The sequence below is a fragment of the Schistocerca nitens genome, chromosome 12 (assembly GCF_023898315.1).
Source record: "Schistocerca nitens isolate TAMUIC-IGC-003100 chromosome 12, iqSchNite1.1, whole genome shotgun sequence".
Lineage (NCBI taxonomy): Eukaryota > Metazoa > Arthropoda > Insecta > Orthoptera > Acrididae > Schistocerca > Schistocerca nitens.
Genome location: NC_064625.1, coordinates 24,287,102 through 24,302,934, shown reverse-complemented (window position 1 = coordinate 24,302,934; position 15,833 = coordinate 24,287,102). Strand labels below are relative to the sequence as shown.

The following is a 15,833-nucleotide window of genomic DNA, read 5'->3' as shown; positions in this document are numbered from 1 at the left end:
CCATCACCAATGGAGCTTGGGAAGACAGCTTAAATGCCCCTGAGTGTACTGCAGTTAGACAATCTTACCTTCACATTCCCTACAGGAGCGATACATAGAAGGCCTGAGAATATCTATAGATAGGTTGGTACTGATTTTTTTAATAATTACTATTAAAAACAGTCTTGATCACGATTTATTTAACAAGGTGACCGGTTTTGACCACTACTGTGGTCATCTTCAGACCATTGAGTAGGAACCTCTTTCTGTTGATTCTCCAACAGAAAGAGGTTCCTACTCAATGGTCTGAAGATGACCACAGTAGTGGTCGAAACCGGTCACCTTGTTAAATAAATCGTGATCAAGACTGTTTTTAATAGTAATTATTTATAAGACATTGATCACTGCTGTTCCCGTAATGCATTCAAAAGTAGTTGATTTTTTTAAATTTTGCACATAATTTTTGTCGTGGGATTGTTCATTTCTACATCTACATCTACATCTATATTCCACAAGCCACCTTTATGGTGTGTGGTGGGAGATACCACTGTCACTTCCTCCCTTTCCTATTCCAGGCACAAACAGTTCACAGGAAATAAGATAGCTGCTAAACCTCCATTTGGGCTTGAATCTCTCTAATTTTATCTCGAATGTCCTTTTAGGAGATATATGTAGGAGGAAGGCATTACATTGGTCGACTCTTCTAGGAGTGCATACTCTTGGAACTTTTAACAGTAAACCACCTGTGAAACATAACACTTCTCTTGCAGGGTCTCCCACTGGAGTCGGTTACTCTTCAGCGTGACACTTATGTACTTACTAAATGAACCTGTGACAAAATGCACTACTACTGTTTGTTCTGTGGTTTCCTCCATTGATACTATCTGGCGCAGATCCCACACTGACAAGCAATATTCGAGTACTGGTCAAATGAGGGTTTTGTAAGCTACCTCCTCTGTTGACGCACTATGCTCTCTGAAGCCGTATCCACACTGTATGTGCCGTACAGTGCTGCAATGCGCACAAACGCGTGACACAGAGCAGTGCAGAACGTTGCACGTTTGGGGGAATTGCGCACAATGGAGCAGTGTGTCAGTAGGAGCGCAGCAGTGTTCCAGTATGCATGCACATGCGTAAAAAAAAAAAATGGAAAATGAGAAAAGCCGTGCTAACAGGGCTTGCAGGAACAAACCATTTCCATTGATGTACTGACACTGTGAGGAACTTGTCCACAGTTACACAGAGTGGGGCGGTCTGACATCCAGGCTGGATCTCAGATTGGCATCTGCCTCAGCTGTGATTAGTTCTGCAGGGTCGTTCCACTTCGTGTATATTCTAGGTGGGATGCAGACGCTGTTTGGAAGCCATGTTTGTGGTAGAATGACTGCCTTACCTACAACTGATCTTTCCATTTTGTATCACCACAAAGCAGGTATTTGTTGGAGTTGACTGATTCTGTTGTGAATCTTTGGTACTGTAGTTGTAGGATACTACACTTGATAGTTTTGTGAAATGCACAATTTTACGTTTCAGTACATTTAAAGTGAGTTTGCAATCTATGCACTACTTTGAAGTCTTCTTGCCATCTGATACAAATTTCCCCAGATTTTTTATGAAAGTACTTCATTACTGATAAATACATCATCTGCAGAAGTCTGAGGTTGTTACCAATATTATTTGTTGTGCTATTAACATAGAACATGAACAATGAGGCTCCCAACACACTTCTCTGGAGCACACCTGAAGCTACTTCTACTTCTGTCAATGACTCTCCATCGGAGATAAAATGCTACAGTATGCCGACCGAGAAATCCCCGACCCACTTAAATCTACACAACTACTGTGCAACTAACTTAGTGACTGCCAGAGGTTCATCAAACCACTCTCCCTACTCTCAAATAATGCACGTGAAAAAACAAACACACACTTCAATCCTTCTGAGTGAGCTCTGATTTCTCTTATTTTATTACGATAATCATTTCTCCCCATGAAAGTGGGGGCCAACAAAATATTTTTGCATTTGGTAGAGAAAGTTGTAACTTGAAATTTCTTGAGAAGATCTCACCACATCAAAAAATGCCTTTGTTTTAATGACTGACACTCCATCTCGCATGACATATATGACACTCTCTTCCCTGTTTCACTCAAGTCAAAATGATCTGTTCTCCTTTGTACTTTTTCAATGTCCTCCATCAGTCCAATCTGGTGAGGATCCCACACTGTGCAGCAGTACCCCGGAAGAGGATGGACAAGCATAGTGTAGGCTGGCTCTTTACTGGATTTGTTGAATCTTCGAAGTACTCTGTCAATAAAATGCAGTCTTTGGTTTGCCTTTTCTACAACATTACCTGTGTGACTGTCCCAGTTTAAATTGTTCATAATTGTTACATGTAGATATTTAGTTGAATTGACAGCCTCTAGATTTGTGTGATTTATTGCATACCTGAAATTTATCTGATTCCTTTTAGTACTCACGTGGGTGATGTCACACTTGCCTTTATTTAGTAAATTTCCTGTATTTCTTGCCTGAAACATTTTGCAATTTGTTTCGATCTTGTGACTAATTTTCTAGATGGCTAATGACAGTATCATCTGCAAACAATCTAAGAGGGCTGCTCAGATTTTCTCCTGAATCATTTATATAGATTATTTAATTGGATAGCTGCCACTGGCTCTGAAAGCTTGCCAATCACAACAGTCTTTTGTGTGTGTGTGTGTGTGTGTTCTGTCGCTGATTGGTGAATAGATTTTTTATCTATCGAATTAAATAACACACAATCTGATTAGAAGCTGCCTGTGAGGAATAGTATCAACAGCCTTCCGGAAATCCAGAAATGTGGAACCAATTTTGTTTGATACGTCACGTAATAATACTTTTGTTAATAAATACTGGGATGGTATGAAGTCAAATGCTTTCCACGTGTCAAGAAATATGGCCTCTTCCTAATTTCTGGAATCCATAGCTTTCAGATGTCATATGAGAAGAGCACAAGTGGGATTTTGCACCATCTATGTTTTCAGAATACGTGCTGGATTTCTGTTCGAGATACCTCCTCATGTTGGAGCTCAGACCATCTTCTACTGGACTTGTGCTGGGAACAGGAGTTTTCTTTGCGCCCCTCCCTTTCAAAACAAAAACACACATTTTATATTATGGTTAAAATGGGAGCTAACTTGGCTGAAAATTCTGTATATTATATGACAGGGATCCACAGGGCCCTGTAGCCTTGTTTAATTTTACATTCTGTGTAACAGTGGACAAGTTCCTCACAGTGTAATTTATTTCAGCAATTTCAACTGTTTCTCAATTTTGCTTACACTAAGGCCTGTATCGTTCACCTTTGCAGTTGCATGAGAATTAAACTGGGACAGTTTTTCTGAATCTTACTTAGTAAATGTAACAATACGAGAGAAGGAAAGTCGCTACTCACCATATAGCGGAGATGCTGAGTCGCGATAGGCACAATAAAAAGATTCACACAATCATAGCTTTTGGCCATTAAGGCCTTTGTCAGCAGTAGACACACACATACACATACACACACACACACTCACGCAAGTGCAACATGCACACACTTCTGCAGTCTCAGAGAGCTGCAACTACACTGCACTACAGACCTCCGCTTTCTTATACACCTATTATGCAGTAATCTTTTTTTAGAAGTTTGTTTACAGTGACTGTATATTATGGAGGTTCCCTCCCATTATGAACTGTTCTACGGGGTAGATATAATTCCAGTGCATGGTGAACTATACTTTTAAACTTGTGCCAGAGTTCTTCTACACACTCCTGCCCTGTGCTAAAAGTTCGAAGTTCCTCGTTGAGATATAACGCTACTGATTTTTTATCTAGTTTACTGAACATATGTATTTGTCTGCCTGTTTTAGTTGTCCTTTTTACTTTGGTAATTACTGTTGCCACAACCGCATCATCCTCAAAAGAGATTAGGTCTATTTGTTGCCATTACATGCTATATATTTCCATCATGAGTCTGGTTCCTAACTATCTGTTCTAGATAGTTTTCAGAGAAGGCTTTTAGCAAAGTTTCACAGGACGTCTTATCATGCCCACCACTAACAAAACTGTGATTTTTGCAATTAATTGTTGGATGATTAAAGTCTCCACTGATGATTACAGTATTATTGGGGAATTTACATACAAGTGAACTGAGGTTGTCTCCAAAGTTTTCGGTTACATCAGGAGATGAGTCTGATAGGTGATAGAAGGATTCAATCATCATTTTATGTCCACCCTTGATACTGAATCTTGCTCACGCAATCTCAAATGCAACTTGATTTCTATCTCAGTGGATTTAAGTTTCTTGTTTACTGCAACAAATACACCACCTCCATTTCTCAATTGCCTATACTTTTGACATACATTTAAATTTTCCCCAAAAATCTCACTGATATCAATTCAGCTTTCAACCAGATTTCTGTACCTAATATTATGTGAACTTCACTGCTTTTTCATGAACACTGCAAACCCTGGGATTTTGTTGCGAATGCTTCAGCAATTTACCATTAGAATTTTAATACTCTCACCTGCGGGAGGCATTTCTTTCGATATTACACTGATACTTGTGGGTTTCCGACAGCTCTTGTTATCTAGATTGGATGGAGAATTGCCAATCTAAAAAACCCATGTGTGCATCCCACATACAGTCAGCGAAATTTAGAAGAATTTGAACTTAGCTTTTTAATGGTCCATTTGTGCAGTCTCACATACACTAAACATCATGCAAAACTTTTTGTACACTTTAAACATCAAAAATATCTTATCTAAACAAAACAGTTACAAAGATTTTCTTAAAAGTAGTCCACAGAGATAACATTATAGACCTATAATATTATATCTGTGGACTACTTGTAAGAAAATCTTTGTAACAGTTTTGTTTATACAAGATATTTGCGATTTTTAAAGTGTACAGCAAGTTGTGCGTAATGTTTAGTGTGTGTGAGACCCTGCACAAAAGGACCATTAGAAAACTAAGTACAAATTGTTCTAAATTTTGCCACTAACTTTACCAAAAGAATCGATAACCAATTTAAAAAAAATCACCTGTTTCTTATATATTGCAGTAAAAGTCAACAAAATGAAGCAGACTCTCACACATTGATAACATCAATAGAACTATGCTTAACATACACAAAAAACACACTTGAAAATGGGAATCATTTCCCGAAACATGTCGCGTGAAAAGTAAATAAAGAAAAAACGTGACTGTTTATAAATAAATCTTCTGCTACCAAACATATTGTACCGTCATTCCCCGTACGTTTGAATTGCAGACGATTAACAGATGCCAAACCTTTTGCATCTGCCTCCTCTTGACCCCAGGTTAAACAGGTGAATTGAGTGCCACTGGTTCAGTTTTAGTTTGAGATGGCTAGAGTACACATACAAATGCATATGCACACACAGCTGTACAGTTACAATGTGTCAACTTAACCATGTCCCACATCCTTTCCCTTAATTGCCACCTAAGCCACAGAATCCCCCCCCCTCCCCTCCCCTCCCCTCAACTTCCTAACCAAAATGTTCCCTTCTCTGGGTGCCACCCCTCCTTTCACAGTGACCAATTACCAGATTTTTGCCAATCTGAGTCCCTCACCAACCTGATATTACAGGAACCAGTCTGCAAGATGCAGTTTTACTGACACCTCATATTGGAACATAACTACTTGTTAACACCCGTCCTGTCCCCAGTGAAACACTTTGTAGCACCCAGAGTCTACCTTGCTGACCTTTTCTATCTGCCACCCCTGCCCCCCCCCCCCCCCCCTGATATCCCACAAAACCCAGAACCTAAACAAATCCAAAACACTGCTGGCGACATGTCCACCAAAAACTTCAATCTTATGAAAGTATCAGCCGTATCCAGAGGCCTTACCTCCCACACCACACCCGAGATAAATCGTGCCTGTTCACTACAGTGGAAACACGTCTTCACTACTGATCCTTTCACTGAAGCCAAACTGAGTGCCAACATTGAAACTTGACCCTCCCTGTTCATAACACCACGCAACCTTGACCCTCCCTTCATCCCAAAAGATCACCTTGTGCCCCCCTTTCAATAATTTCTTACCTCCACCTTGGCCTTACCAGCTCCATCCACATCTACTTAAATTTGCAAGCTACCATATGCTGTATGCATAGAGGTTATCCTTTAACACTACTAGTCATTTCGTTCACTGTTCCACTCACAAAACGAGAGGGGAAAATCAGTTGTCTATACCAAATGTGGATATAAAATAATGGGACTGCTGTCATTAGAGTAAATACACATGTGCCAAAGATGAATGACCAATAGTTGTGAATCCTCCTCAGTAAAATGCAGAATGTCTTGCGTTGGTAGACAAATACGAGTAAGTGCGGCTGTGGCCTTCGTTTGTGTAAGAGCTGTTTTGGCAGAAAAATGATAAGTTTAATAACACAGCAGTGAACTGGCATGAAGTTTCACACGAAACTTGGGAAACCTGCTCCTGAAACCTATCTGGTTCTAAAAGAAGTGTATGGCAGAAGAATGTTTACCTCAAACATGAGTTTTCGAGTAGTTCGAACGTTCCCCAGTTGGCTGAGATGGTGGTGGTGGTGACGACAATGACTCACATCTGGTACATCCTTAGACATGAAAAACAGATGAAAATATAGAAAAAGTAGGTAAACTGATTTGATCTGACCATTGGTGGAGTATTTTATCAATTTCTGGAACTGTAGGAATTCATAAAAAATGCAGAAGGCAAATTTTACATACCAATTTAACATGAGAAAATTATTTGCAAAAGTGGTGCCAAAAATTCTCATGATCAAACAAAAATAAGTTTGTGAAAATGTTTGTACTGACACTTTGAATACCATTGAAAATGATTGTAATTCCTTGGAAAGTGTGATGACATGTGATGAATCTTGGTTTTTCACTGATGATCCAGATGCACTGGAAGATTCCAACTTCACCGAGAGTGAGAAAGGCTTGAATGAGCAAATCAAGATTCAAAGTGATGATATTTTTCTGTTTTCCAGTATTCATGGAATTGAGTATCTTCACTGGGTTCCTGACGGTCTACCTGTTAATCAGAATTACTGCCTGCTCAACTCCATGAGAAAATAAGAAAAAAATGGCGTGAATAGTGAATTGCATCAATAGATTCTGCATCAAGACAATGCACCAGCTCATACAACATTGTCTGTTAAAAGGTTTCTAGAATATTACAGCATCCCAGTGTTAGACCACCAACATTATATGTCCGACTTAGAACCATGTGGCATATATATTCCCCAAGATCCAATCAGCATTAAAAGTAACAAAATGAAGCAGTGAAAGAAAAAGTGGCACACATTATCAAGGCACTTACAGACGAAGACGTCCATTGACGTAAAATTCGCATGGAGTGTTGTAGGGATAGAGGAAAGGAGTATATTGAGAGAGTCACAAACTGAATATGTATGGTTTTGAAATAAAATGTTTTACAGCAATAGTCACATTATTTTATAGCAGCACATTTTATGCCTCTGTATGAGCCCTAATTTCTGTTATCTTCACAGTTCTTAAGTGAAATGTACATTGGTGACAGTACAATCATTCTGCAGTCATCAGCAAATGCCAGTTCTCTAAATTTTCTCAATAGTATTTCATGAAAGGAAAGTCATCTTCCATTGAGGGGTTCCTATTTGAGTCCACGGATCACCACTTGATGCACTTACCAACAAACTTCTCTTGAGGTACAATGTTCAACACTTACTAAAGGGAAAGTTCATCAGAAACTTTAACTACTCATTGGTCCTACACTATGATGTTCACTGCTACAGCTGAAGTCACAAACTGTGCTGAACTCTTGCATGCTTGACCCTCTATTAACCTCAGCATGAGGGTGCTGCTATGCTAAGAGGGAGGCACAGTCTTCTGGAGGGATTGTGGCGGATTACTGCAAGCCCTTGCTAACATCTGCGGTATCGATTCACATGGCCGAATTTGGTATGGCACTATGATCTCTGGATAATACCACAGAGAGCACAAGTGTGAATAGTTTTAAGCAAATAGTGATAGCTTACAGTTAGCAGAGTATACAGATTAAATTTCCATGTTTTCTAGTCTTTTGTTAATGAAAACATGAGTCATTAACATCTGTGAAAGCTTTTCTTGATGGGGTAAATGAATGAATGACTGAATGTGTGCTTTTGAAGCACCACCAGAACAGGAAACATTTGAAAAACCCTGTACGAAAATCAGACATATTATGGGAATTTCATTCCCTGTTGTATATGTTATGTGTATTAAAACACCCACTCCTGTTTGTGTTTCTGACAGGCCTGACAGAGAGACAGATTGTGGGGACTCCATTTCCTGTCGTGGACATTACATGTATTAAAAGACCTGCTCGTTTTTGCTCTCTTAACAGGTCTGACAGAAAAGGCAGCTGGTGTCGGCAGGTCGGGCAGTGGGGGTGACCTGAAACCTGCCGGCGGCAGGAAGGCGCAGCTGCAGTTGCTGTATGGTGGACCTTTCAAGTTCAAGCTCAAGTTCAAAAAGCCCGCTGCCACGTCGACATCTGCTCCAGCGGCGAGAGCTGGAGTCGGGCGGTCGGCGGTGCCGGGTAGGCGCGGGAGGGCTGGCCGGGCGCGGACCCCGGCCGTCTCCCCCGAACTGGCACTCGCCGCCGAGGACGTCGACTCCAACCTGCACACCGTCCCGTCCGACCTCGAAGTCCTGCTTTCCGAGAGCGAGTTCCTCTTCTCCGAAGACAGGGACGGGGCGTGACGACTGCCCGTGACACACGCCCACCACTGTTGGACGGTGCCGGGAGTGTGCACCTCCTGTTCTAAATATATGTTGCTGTACGTCTGAGAGATGGGCCGGGATTATTATCTTGTCAGCTGCTAAAGATGTGCTTTGGACATGTCCAGGAAGCTAATAAATAATTGTGATCGATACAGAGTTTAGTAGTTCGGGGAAATTTTCAGTTCTATACAGAGTAGTGCGTGCCGAGCAGTTCACGAGGAAGTTATGTACATAGATTGCTTCCCTTTAAAATAAAAATTGGTTTTTATTTCTATTTTTGGAAGGTATTTCATACATTGCTATGAGGGATGAAAGGATAACACTGAATGGCTTGGAAAGTTTACCAATTGCCAGTGTTCGAACATGAGTCTCATTTCTAGTCAGATTCACTGCTAATGATGAGTACTGTGGAGCCTTCCTCAAATCCAGTTTCTTGTCCAAGATTGTTTCACGAACCTGTTCTAATTGTTTGTACGGAAACAGTGCCAGATTTCTTCCTAGGTGTGTCTAGTAGACACGGAAAGTAATGTGAATTGGCCATAAGACAATTCTCTAGCTGGCCGTAACTGTCGGTTGTGCGAGCTGCCCAATGCTCGATTCCTGAAGAAAGTGATCTGGTGTTTGTGTTCTCAGCTCAATTTATAAACTCTACAGCCTTGTTTGTCAATCACACCAAAGCTTCTATCAGCAGCTGTCCTATTGTATGTATGTTCTTGACTGCGCAAGTTCATGTTGCAAAGAAGCCTTTCCATTTCCAAACTTTTGTATGACAATACATTGTTTACCTACATACATTTCCACTGAATGAAATCACCCGTTTTCCTTCCTAATGAATTGGTGTGTGTGTGTGTGTGTGCGCGCGCGCGCGCGCGGGCACGCTTGTTTGTTTTGAACCAATAATAACACAAAGGCTACCATTTTATCATTCACTTCGTATGAGGAAAGCCATGACTATCAAATGTTGCATCTTTTTAATTGGGATCTCAGTAATTTGGATTACAAATTCTAATAATTATTCAACGGACATTTGAGGCCAGAAAAACCACTGATATGAACAGCTTCACATGCAGTTAGTCAGACACGATTTTCAACCCCTGACTGTTTGCACAAGTTATACTTATTGAGGATGCCATCTCTCACAAAATGGAGGCTGAAGAAAGAATTCCACTATTCAGCCATGTGCACTGCCATAAAAAAGTGAAAATGCACAAATGGTGCACGTTGTTTACCCTACCCCAGTTTATGGAAACTACGCATTTTATTAACTTCACGATTAGTGTGGCACTTCTGAGAAACTATTAGAGCAGATCGAATCAAGCAGAAACAGTGAATATGAGGTTTATCTTCATTGTAGGGATGCAACCGTACTCTGCAGTTCACTGTGAAATGCATGGCAGAGGGTAATCCTTGGAGTGCCACCTTATTTAGTTTCTTCCCTCTCCATTTGTCTGTGGGGCACCAGTATAATGGTTGTGTAAATGTCTATGTGGACGTCTGTTGTAGCCTCAGGGAAATTTAATACCATTTATTTTTTTAATCTGTTTCTCTTGGCTTTTCACAAACCCACAAGCAAGTTCTCTCTGTCTCTGATGTACCATGTTTTTATCCAATGGATTGTCAGGTGCATTTTCTGTGGTGTTTCGGCAGATATTTGCAATTTCATTTCTGCAGCACGTAGCTGGAGTCAGCCCAAACAAATCCCACTCATCACGTCTTTCATACAACACCCAGCATCGACAGAAGATGTCAGCTTGTTTCCCGATACAAACAAAATTATTAATTCGGAATTTTACGTGCATATTCGATAGAGTGGCCCAAATTGGTCTAGTGTATTATTTCTTTTATTGATAGATATTAATGAGAACAGTAGAACACAAAGAATAACCAGTACTCCAGTAGCAACTTAGGACCACTGCTGCACAGCAGTAGCAGTCACCGCAGGCCAGGATGGAGTACTGATTATTCTTCTGTTTTATGTCCCTATTAATACATGACAATAAAACAAATGTTGCACTAGATAAACTCGGGACCATTCTGTCGAATGAGAACATAAAATTACACTTTAAAAATATTTTTTTTTTTTTTTTCTTTTGTAACAGGAAACAACTTCCATTGATGTTCGGCATCGCATGAAAGATGTGATGAGCAGTATTTGTTTGGGCTGATTGCAGCTACATGTTGCAGAAACAAAACTGCAATTGTCTGCTGAAACATCAGAGAAAATGCACCTGATGACTCTTAGGAGAGAGTCTCTCTCTCTCTCTCTCTCTCTCTCTCTCTCTCTCTCTGTGTGTGTGTGTGTGTGTGTGTGTGTGTGTGTGAGAGAGAGAGAGAGAGAGAGAGAGAGAGAGAGAGAAAATACATAAGAAGTAATGGGAAAAGTGTGGCAGCAGAAGGGAGAGTGTGAGATGGAGTATGAACCACTGTCACCCCCCACAGGCTCTGCAGGAAAGCAGGTGGATGTGCAGGACAGAAGCAGACAGAAATTTAGAGAGATCACTACTGGATTCCACTTCACATTTCTCCCTGGCTGGTATTTCATTTCACATCTACCTTCCTTGTCTCATGCCTCACTACCTCCATCCACTGCTGATGGAGCTGAGCTTGTCTTCATATTGCTGTTTTCATCCTCCACAGCTGCTTAAAGTGTATAGATGACAGGGCTGTGTGAAATAAAGGATGTTAAAAAAAAGTATGCCATATTTTGAGTGGACAAAAACAAAAAAAGTTTAGTAAACATGTAGTCTTAAATGCATACCTTAAGAGCTAAAAGCACTTGTTCTTCTTTGCTGCTGTCATATGAATCTCTTCTACCGAAAGCTTTGTTTTTCATTACGAATGATCTACACAATGCAGTAAACAAATGAGTAACAGCAGAGCTTCTAATGTAACCTGCTTCCTATTACATATGACGTGCACCAGTGAACCATAGCAGAATATCACGACTGCCATTTTCCACGTGTGATAATAGGCTCCATTATGCTGGTATGTTCAAAAATAAAATTACCGTGTAAAACCATTTCACAAACTGCTCACATTAAAACTAATGTGCGCGCTGCACTCACCCAGAACTGTGAATAGTTTACAGTAACAACATTAACAGATGTTTACTGCATGCTGTATCTCTGGACAATAACAGAGAAATGTGTTCTCAATGTAGGTCCTCTGTAATAGCAGAGAGCTTGGAGCAGAGGAGATACATTTCATAGTAGTGAAGATGAACAACTGTTCATAGCTCTTAAGGTATGCATTTTAGAGCTCATATTTGCAATACATTTTAGTCTTGTTTTGTCCGTACTACCACCACTCAAGATAGGGAATCCTTTTACTTTAACACTGTCTATAAGGCTGTACACATTTTCACAGAAATTCCCTATATTAAGAATACTTCTACCTTTTCGACTGACGTGCAGGTTCTTTTCCTTTTTTTTTTCCAGGATTCATCTTATTTTAAAAGTTACATTCTTTCTCTCAAAACTGAGAAAGTTTCAGTGAGAACTGATTTGTCTACTAGTGGCTTAACACAACTTTCTCATACCTTCCAATGTGCCAAAAATGGGAGAATATCTTTCCCTGCAAAAAAAAAAAAACTGAATTTGCTGTCTTTGTAAAGAACTAAATAATGGAGTAAAACTTTTGTACAGATAAGCTTTACAAAATAGCGATAACTGTTTCCTGAATGTTAACTACCAAGTCGAGTGTATATAATATTAATGTATGAACTGTTCCCCAAAAGGTAGCATTTCATTTATACACAGTATGCACTGTGTGTCTGTGATATATTGGCATTATTGTTAGCTTGACTTCTTACGGAACGTAGCTGTTTGTTATGTGTTTCGGTAACTTGTTTTGAAAGTGCTTTTGTTTGCTTCAATTGGTGCTCTTGCTGGGTTATGGTGTCTGTGACTGTGTTATATGTGGTCTTCCATAACTGGACACTTATGTGTATTTAATAAGCACTGTAAATGTTTCACAGAAGGCAGCTATTTACGACTGGAAATTGCGATGCTAATTCCTTGCATATAGATGAATGTAACTTCTGTATGAACAAAAATGTTAAAAGTATATTCTTTATATATGAAAATACTAAATTTATATTAAATCTGTTTCCTGTAGTTTAATTTTTATTTAAGTTTAATATTTATTAACTAGGTGACAGGTGGTTAATGTCTTTGTTGTGATACTTCATATACCAAACTTAAGTGATTCTCTAATTGTTCAGAAGCAGTCATTACATTAATCCAACAAACTTTTCCTTTCATATTTTTTGAATTCAAGCAGAGGTTTCAGTTACTTTGAAGAAAATTGTGAAATTTCAAGTGTAAAAAAACCATTAAGAGTTGGCAGTGAAATATGTTATTACTACATTGTAGCTGATTAGCTCATTGCTCTGTCTTGTATGTTTCCGGCCTTTGTTTTCACATTGTCTGTGGAAAGTGTTTCTGGACTGATTGATAAAGAATTAATTTAACAACATTCCATAATATAGTATTATTATTATTTTATTATATTACGAAGTAAGAGTCTGCAATGAAGATGGTGTTTTATTTGCATTTAATGCTCATTTTGAAAAACATTTATTTTAATCATCTATTAGAAAAAGTGTTTTAGCAACTTATTACAAAGCTATTGTTTCTATATGACAAAAAGATCAGATTTTTAGCTTGTGCTACTGTTTACAGTATTTCACTATTGCTACAGGTTTTACTGACAATTGCGTTTGCAATGCTCTTCCACATTACACATTGTATGACAAATAACAAAGCAGCAGTGCTTCCTTCATAACCACTGCAAATTACAATAAAAACGTTAACCCTTAATGAAGTTCATCTTGCTTGCTATACTGAACTGTTCAACAAAAAGGAAGCCAAACAGTTGCAAATAAGTGAGACAGAAATATGAATGCTCTATAGCACCTTTCAGTGCATTTCTTGTATACATACTCTGTAACAAAAATGTATAAGTTGTTAAAGACTGCCAATGGAGAACAAAAGTTTTTTTTTTTTCCTTTTTTTTTTCCTGTCTAGTTCCACAATGCTGCAGCATTTGCTATGTGTGTCATTACTTCCTAGAATGAGTGCTGGAATAATGCTTAAGAAAAAGTGTCAAAACAAAGCTGTAGTAGTGGATCATTTTTATGCAATACCTGGCACACGGAGAGTGTAGCAGATGGAGAGACACTCGCAACTACAATCCTGCCAAAGCTGTGTGAGCCTTCTTCGTATTTATTGTGAGGAGTCGCCAGCTGTCCCTTTGATGGCATTTTTTCTACCTTATTTTGCTAGCAACGGAAAAAATTCTAATGTTTGCCTTCTCTCTTCTATTTTGTGGTCACAGAACTGTCTTGAAAAGAGAGAAAAAATCCAATTTGTAATTTTTGTTGAACAGATATTGTTGTACTTGGAAAAATGTGCTTTTTTGATTGCATTGCAATAAATATGTACAATATTTTCAAAGTTTCTGATACTTTCAGGCTTTTATTATTTGGTGTACTTTAAACCCAAAGCAAGGACAGGAGTAAATATCATCACTCACTGTACAGTTGAAACATCGAGCAGACGATAGGTGCACAAATGGTATCGAAATAGTTGGTGAGCTTTCAGACAGCATCCTTCCTCAGAGCTGATAGACTATTTACAGTAAAACCCTCTTTTTACACTTTTCAGAGGACTGATCCAAAAAAGTGTAAAATGCAGAAAAGTCTAAAATACAGGAAAGAATAGGAAACACAACAAGCGAAAATGAATAAATTACTCATACTGTCATGCTCTTTACATTGTTTACAGTACAAAATTAAAATAATTTAAATTTTGCCTATTTAAAGATATCTGAAATAATTATTTGTTTTTCTTTCTTCCTAACAGTAATTAATTCCACTTGTCTCCTCACAGTATAAAATGCATGAATCACGAAGGCAATGGCCGAGTGCTGGTACACACAAATGCACACCTGGGTTTCCCTCGTCATTCCAATTGTGTCCAGGGGTGTAAATAAAATGCAGAAGCAAAAGTATTTCGTGTACCACATTAAAAAGATTTTTGTTCTAATGTGATACTTTTTATTGATAATCATTATAAAATTACAGTAAATAAAACCTGGGAAACAATACTGGTTAAGGTTGCAGAGTTCATAAACAGAATAGAATAAGCATGAAGTAGTAGTAGTAGTAGTTGTTGTTGTTACTAGTCACTATCATCAGAGCGTGATTATCATTAAGGCAGTGATTTCCAAACACTGCAAACCTATAATATAGCTGCCTCTGATGCAACACACCGACAACGAAAATCTTACTTACTGTGCTAACGCTACATTACATGATCAATAACTTTACATATAGTCTGAATTTTCTGATTTGTTCCAAGGCCAACTTTGAAGAGGAATACAATGCTCTTTCTGCAGAAATCTGCATCAAAGAAAACTTGAAATGCGGGACATGTTGTAACATGGAATTATTAATGACAGAAAGCACTGTATTAAGAGAATAGGACTTCTGTTGGGACCGACAAAGATGAATGTAAAAAGCAGGAAAACGTAAAATGCAGGTACATAAACACAGGGTCTTACCATGCGCGGCTACAGTGTTACAGCACAGCAGGCCGACTGGCATGGGCGATCGTGTGGAATAGGTGAGAGTGAAAAGGGGGAGGAAGGGAGTTGAGGGAAATGAGGATGACGGCTGGGAGGGTGAGGCAGTGAGGTGATGCGACAGGAAGGTGGCACTGGAAAGTCATGCACTGATTCTGTTCTAGCTTCGGCGCATTCGTTTATACGGGCACAACTGTGGAACAACTGTCCAAACAAATGAACAGCAGAGAGAAAAGTTTACTGTCTCTATAGGAATCAATGCAGATTCAGGAAAAAAAAATAATCACATGAAATCCAGCTTGCTCTGTTTGTCACGAGACCCAGAAAAGAAACGGGCATCCACATTGAACATAAATTGTGCATACATAGGAAAAAAAGATCCACTACTGTACAGCTGCACTACTGATGACAAACAGCTGGAGACAGTGTCTGCCATAAAATATTTAGGCTTAACTATCCAGAGCAACCATAAGTGAAATAACTACATAA

The 15,833-nt window shown here is 39.1% G+C and overlaps 1 protein-coding gene across 1 annotated transcript in view; it reads left to right on the top strand.

Moving 5' to 3' along the window:
* LOC126214871 (disintegrin and metalloproteinase domain-containing protein 10) overlaps positions 1–14,223 on the top strand; it is a 409,342-nt gene extending 395,119 nt beyond the window's left edge. The window contains exon 18 of the mRNA XM_049941518.1: positions 8,380–14,223. Coding sequence (XP_049797475.1) covers positions 8,380–8,738 — 359 coding nt within the window. The 3' untranslated portion in view covers positions 8,739–14,223. The remainder of the gene's footprint in view (positions 1–8,379) is intronic.
* Positions 14,224–15,833: the final 1,610 nt, after the last annotated feature.